General features: G+C 31.7%; 2 protein-coding genes across 12 annotated transcripts in view; one reads left to right on the forward strand and one right to left on the reverse strand.

The window, feature by feature from the left end:
• Positions 1–6,591, forward strand: part of Dh31-r (Diuretic hormone 31 Receptor) — a 103,363-nt gene that overhangs the window by 41,904 nt on the left and 54,868 nt on the right. The window contains exon 1 of one of the 11 annotated variants that reach the window (XM_071718418.1): positions 6,331–6,472. The exons of 9 other annotated variants lie outside the window; for them this stretch is intronic. In XM_071718418.1, coding sequence (XP_071574519.1) covers position 6,472 — 1 coding nt within the window. In that variant the 5' untranslated portion in view covers positions 6,331–6,471. Of the gene's footprint in view, positions 1–6,330; positions 6,505–6,591 lie in introns of those variants that run through there. One more of the 11 variants, XM_071718427.1, reaches the window with a different exon arrangement.
• LOC139779804 (juvenile hormone esterase-like) lies at positions 186–6,442 on the reverse strand. The gene is made up of 9 exons (XM_071718286.1): positions 6,296–6,442; positions 5,513–5,707; positions 3,961–4,249; positions 3,413–3,598; positions 2,674–2,882; positions 2,396–2,561; positions 1,493–1,816; positions 1,044–1,188; positions 186–934 (listed from the first exon to the last, which is right to left on the reverse strand). Exons 1-9 carry the CDS (start codon positions 6,425–6,427, stop codon positions 787–789), a joined length of 1,794 nt encoding a protein of 597 aa, XP_071574387.1. The 5' UTR covers positions 6,428–6,442; the 3' UTR covers positions 186–786.

Raw genomic sequence — 6,591 nt, forward strand, 5'->3', positions numbered from 1 at the left:
AGATGATGCTCTGAGCTTGCTTATTTCTTACTTTTCATTTACCTCTCAGACATCTTATACGACAATGATGATAAGGATGGTGAAACAATGTTTCAGTCGAATTTAGAGTTAATTTGTCTCTAAAGAAAATATTAACTTATATGGGAATAAAAATGACAGGTATTTTCTAGAAAAAAACCTTGACATGAAGTTCTTAGAGTTTAATTCAACGAGAAAAACAATTCTATGTAACGATCAATCAAAATTGCTTTTAAATTTAAAAGAGTTGAATATGCACAGGTATATATTATGAAATACAAAAAATAACTGAATAAGCTGCGATCTGTGCAAGATATACAAAATAAATATAAGAGAATATATGGAAGTGATATATATGCCATATTAATGATACAAAAACACGAAAAATTTAATACAATACCGAATATAACAAAAACATTTTTTTTATAAATTTCATTTCTGTTACGATTTTATAGTTAATTTTATCTTGCAAAATTCTTAGTATTTAGTTAAAATTACTTGATTGCATGATTTACTAATACTTTTTAAGTTTAATGATCGTGAAAAATTTCTTAATTTTAATCAGTAATAGTTCAAAAAACATTATAGTCTTCTTATTTCCACTAACTAAAACCGATCCTGAACTTATACAATAGTAGGGGAATAACAATAGTGCCCCCACTTTCCGTTATATAATATATCTTTGAAAAATAACGAGAGAATATTTATAAACGCAAGAAGTACCCGGAGAAACCCAATTTTAACGTAGATAAAATTTTAGCGCCGTAACTAATTTTTCTTCTTTTCCCAATCCCATCTTTCTTCTCCTTTACGGAAGACCTTTATTTGCGAGTTTGTATCGATATTCAGATAATTGTATTTTCCGCTTTGTGAATCGGTCACTGACAACCACAAATTTGTAGTAGGCGTTGGATCCCTAAATCAGATTGAGAGTTAATCATTAATACGCGATACGTAATAAAATTATAATGTCGCGAAAATTAAAAAAATACGTTTAAAATTCGAAAAAAAAGATATACTTGTACCCTGTTTTAGCAAAATCTGTCCACATTTGCGTTAAACAATTTATCATCTTATAGTCTTCCGAATCAACTGCAGGTGGTGACAAGCCCAAATCTTTTATCATATAAGGATGAAATAAGTACGCCAATTCCTCCATATGAGTCACACCTATAAAATATTATCATTTAACCGTTAATTAAATCTGTAAATTAATCTTCTAAATGCTTTAAAAGACAGATTACTTTTTAAATTAAATTATATAAAACAAAACCGTCTTTGTTTCCTTAAAATCATACCCATAGATTTAAAAACTAAGAAATTTAGAAATATTTGGAGTTATTTTATGTTGTAATTGCGATATGTGTAATTACAATATAAAATGCTATACATACTCTCTAAAATTAAAAGTCGTTAGATAGTTTTGAAATAATTACAAGTTGTTAAATAGTTTTAAATAAATTAATGATAATACCTGGGGTCTGAACTTTAAATATTTTTCTGAAGGGATTATTTTCACTCTTGTATGAAAATTGATACAGATATGTTGCTTTGTTATCATTATTATTCAATTTTGTCTGAATATCCACCACTTCCATTATGCCACGACAGAAGAATTCGTCGCTGATAAAATCAACGTAATTCATTACAGTTTCCTCTGACACTGCTTTGTCACCAAAATATAAAGATTTCAATTCTTCGACTGTGACTGATATTTTTGATAATGTAGATAAACATCTGGGCAATATAGTTTTCTTAAAATCGGAATTGATTGTTTCAAGATTCTCTTTGCTTATGTCTGAAATAATTTTAAAAACATTTTAGTATTATTTTCTATATAAGATTGTTGCGCGATAAGTAATGAATATTTTAACAAATCTTTCTTTCAAGCTAGAAAATTAATTGATCTAAGCACATTTGTCAAAGAAAATATGTTGTCGAAACATTATTTAACATTTTTCCTATAGTGTGATCTGATAAAAAGAATGCGACATGAGAGAGATACATTACATAGATAATACGGCATATGATGCCGTAATTAACAACATACATTTATCTAAACACGCTCTACGATAACGAAACTTAACTATAGATAAACGTACAATAAAGTTATCTTGGAACAAAAATGTTCTAGCAATTAATTATGATTCTTATATATGTATTCCAAAATTACGGATTAATAAAGTTTACTAACTTTATATAGATGTATGTACAATATTATTCGTGAAAATATCATTTAATTGTAAGCAATAAGCATTGACAGTGCATGTTTGCTAGGTCACCTAATACTAATATTATGTTATTTTGAACACAACACATTATATGAAAATTCGAAGTGATTAAAAATATACTTTATAGAGATAAAAATAAAACTCACGTCCGTAAACGCCTACAATAAAAGATCCCTCGCAACTGGTAAAGCCTAAAAGAAATGGTACTTTAACCTCGCGGCACATAAACGTCTCTGGATCTTCCGGGAAAACTGGATTCGATGATTCGTGATCCAAAGAGGGTGTAAATATCAAGCTATAATGCATACGCTCCTGCGAAAAAAATATTATCAAAGAAAGCATTTTATTCGCATAGATTAAAAATAGCGTGCATACTATAATTTATTGCACTTGTATAATTACGATTAAATGTTCAAATAATTACTGATTCCGTCAAGAGAAACTTCCGTTCAGTTTCTATAAGCTTTTTCGCATCGATTGTTTTGAGGAACTCGTAAGCGACTTTCGGATCTGCGGTCGCTTTTCCAAGTTTCTCGGCGAGCCGAAAACCTTTTTCCGAATGTAGTTGTTGTTCGGTAAAAGCCCAAGGACACCTTATGACGCCGCTTTGCGATATCGCTTTATGAAATAAACCTGTAAAACAGTCGTAACAAATTAATTCTATACATCTTGTCATCATAAAATCTTTCTTTTTTTTTGTAATATACAAATTATTTGAGAATCAATTCAAGTTTTTTTAACCATTGAGTCCTTAATCTTTGTGATTAATTTTACATTACTAACAATTTCTCTCTCTCTCTCTCTCTCTCTCTCTCTGCCTCGGAAATTTGTTAGTTATTTTATAAATTTTAATATTTTACTGATATGACTTTGTAATTAAAATTTGAATTATTTAGTTAAAAACTACGATTAAATTTTTTTTAATATATCTGATTTGAAATTAACTGAAAGAGAAAAAGAGAATGAATTTATTATCTATTTAATACATTTATAGAGTATTTATTTTCCATATCCAAACGTACTAGTGTTTGTATGTTTTTGTTAATGAAAAATCGCGGTTGAATAATATGAATAAATTCATGTTTAAATGGGATGAGATTGGAAGAATCTAAATTATTGTGAGTGTATTGATAAGTCTACTATATCGACAAAATATATTATACCTTTAGCTAATGGTGACAGAGTGAGATAATGTACGAGGGCTCCACCAGCACTTTCACCGAAGATAGTGACATTTTCTGGGTCTCCACCGAATTTTGATATATTTTTCTGGACCCATTGTAACGCCATGATTATATCCTTCAGACCTTGATTACCCGTTGCCACTTTGTTGTTAAGGTTTAGGAAACCTGAAGTCATTAATGCATCTTTTTTTCATAAAGTCGATTCGTTTAAATTTAAAAAAAATGGTTACTTTGTATCCCAAGGAAAAATCGCGCCATAACTTGTTTCTAGTACACTGATCGTATGAGCGGCAAATATAAATAGTCTTGTATACAAAAAGTAAATAACGTATTGTAAACGTGATATAAATAAATGTGGATTTAACTTTTTTTTTATAAATTTATATTTTTGAAATGTTTAACTTTGGGAATGAGAGGTCTGTAAGAAATCAACATATCCAAGTGAAATAATCGTTAAAATAGAGAGGTACAATAACCATTTACTATTAAATGCCATAAATGATTGTATACTGAAACGAATAACGTACCTAGAACGCCTAGTCTATAATTCAAGGTAACCAAAACTACGTCTTTTTGCACGATGTAATCGGGGCCATAAAAAAGTGCATCACCGGAACCCCAACAAAAGCCACCGCCGTGTATCCATACCATAACAGTACGTTTTTTCGAGGATTCAATTTTCGTTGTGTACACATTTAAATAGAGACAATCTTCATCGCCCGCAATTTCGCCTGTGTAATCAATTAATTGAACAGCGATATTTCCGTGCTTTGAGGCGTCTCTACCACCGGACCATGGTTCCGCTGGTACCGGATCCTAAATACGTAAAATCGGTTCATATAATATAGAATTTTTCAAAATTTGTGCGCCGTACGATTCTCTGAGTCAGAAGAAACTACTTTTTTTTACGTAAAATTGCGTTTAAGTAGTACTTCTTAAATAAGAACAATTTAAAGTTAATGAATGAGCTGTAAGTTCCGCATAAATCAGGAACGGCGTGCACTGGACGTCTATGCTAGTTTATCTTTTTTTTGTGACTAATATTTTTAAACTTAATTACTAATTTATATTATCAACAAATTGTTTAACAAGTTAAAAGATTAATTTATGTTACAAATAAATTGTTCGAAATCAGTTATTTCTTCAAACAATCGCGCATAAAAATTTGTTTATCGTAATCTTTTTTAGTTTATTGAATTATTGTTCTAAATAATAGTATTTTCTTATTATTATTTCATGTTTAAATATCGCACCTCGAGAAGAATACTCCCACAACTAAAAAATTTATGATTCTAAACAAATTTAATTCAATTTCTTTGAATTGTGAGATAACTAACGCAATTACAATTATAATATTTTGTTGTAATAAAACTTATATTTTTTCTTGAAGAGCTTGAAGAGTCAGCTATGATTCACTTGTCAATTCGCTTACAGCGCTATTTATTCAAGAAATCACAACATAACTGGTTTACAAGAATAACGACATTTTAGCCCCATGCAGCGGATTTCGCACATAAACTTGTGACACTACTATAGCACATAGGTAACATTTTGGGCGTACTTTTTATGGGCTTAACTCAAAATCTAAATTTTTTAAGTTGTGACGGTATTCTTCTCAGGGTGCGATATGTATAGATAAAGAAAAACCGATCATATAACAAGATTAAATAATAATTGCATAACATAACTGATAAATAGCTGTATCAGTGTCGTTTAATCGGATTTTTCTCTAAAAGAGTTGATTTTTCGTATTTTTCTAATCTCCTTACGGCATCATAAGCGATTAGTTGAGCCAAAACTAAAATTAATTTATTTTATATTATTATTTTATTGTTAACTGACTTCAAAAAAAGGAGGGGTTATGCCTTATATATTCTTGCGTATATACAAGTATATCGGTGTTGATTTGATACTTCTTTTTTCTGTGCATATAGTATACCTGCACAACTGTCGTTATGAGTACATAAACGACAGCATAACGAGTTACAGACGAGAATCGCATTTCAGTTAGACTACTTAAAACTAAAATTAATTTATCTCTTTCTGAAAATGCATGCATAATAATAGAACTTTACGTACTTTGAATCTAAGTTCTCCAATTGGCGGTTTCGCATATGGTATTCCTCGAAAGGCGGTGTAGTAGTCACCGTAAACACCTTTTTCTACAATACCAATTAACTTTCCCTCGTGCACGCATATTTCGACTCTGTTATTGTCCATGTTGGATACGCTGGAATACTGACGAGCGGACTGGCAAACAGCGTATTTATTGATCTGTGTTGCGTAGATGTGTGTGTGAAAATGTCAATAATTTCAAGAAACAAGTGAAATTAGAATCGAGTATGTTGATAAAGTTTTATTTATAGCCTACGCCGATGATTTTATATCATTTATGTACGCTTTTCTTTATTAGTAACGACTTCCCTTTCCATAAGCGTGCGCAATACTTTTGACCGGTACTGTATGTTGTCATTCGATTAGTGGAAAGTCAAATCGATGCGTGATCGACGCTCGCGGTAAACATCTTGGTAACGGAAAATTTCACGTGGAGAATTCACGTTACGCGGTCACTGCATATTTAGAATATTACCGTTCTCGAAATGCACGATGCGCGATATATGAGCATGCGATGCACAACCGAGACCAAGTCCACCCGCAAAAACGGAAGACCGTTTTTTCATCAGCTGCGCGACAGATCGGCTCTGTCTTTGGCCGAATGCGGCACGTAACTTGATATATGCATCCGTGTACAATTAATTGCAAACGTTAGATTTAAATTAAATCTCATCGAATTCCGGTCGATTGTATAATGCTTTATAATAGTCTCTTCCGCGAACTTTGCACCGTGATATCGTGGCTTACCTTTCTTTCGACCTGTTCACTTCGACCGGAGGATTCACGAAACGATCGATCAGTGATGTGCTCGAACTTGCCAAGGAACTGTACAAAGGCGAAGGAACGACCAGGAGCGACAGCCTCGAACGAGAAACGCATGCGCCTTGTGTTCCACACGCGAGGCCCGACAACGTGTTAAAAGCAGTGATGTATCATCTTAGAATTGTACTACGAAAGTTAGTTGCCCCATTGTTAGATGATGCTCTGAGCTTGCTTATTTCTTACTTTTCATTTACCTCTCAGATATCTTATGCGACATATAC

The sequence above is a fragment of the Temnothorax nylanderi genome, unplaced genomic scaffold, assembly GCF_030848795.1.
Source record: "Temnothorax nylanderi isolate EJ_2023f unplaced genomic scaffold, tnyl_v1.0 TNYL_tig0006_pilon, whole genome shotgun sequence".
Classification (NCBI taxonomy): domain Eukaryota; kingdom Metazoa; phylum Arthropoda; class Insecta; order Hymenoptera; family Formicidae; genus Temnothorax; species Temnothorax nylanderi.

Bases quoted from the DNA above. Each gene is read 5' to 3' on its own strand.
- LOC139779804 (XM_071718286.1), bottom strand. From the start codon at position 6,427: ATGCGTTTCTCGTTCGAGGCTGTCGCTCCTGGTCGTTCCTTCGCCTTT. The intron at 2,562-2,673 runs GTAATTATTTGA...TTTTTTTCGCAG, and splicing joins AGTTTCTCTTGACGGAATCA to GAGCGTATGCATTATAGCTT. The intron at 935-1,043 runs GTACAAGTATAT...AATCTGATTTAG, and splicing joins ACAGATTTTGCTAAAACAGG to GGATCCAACGCCTACTACAA.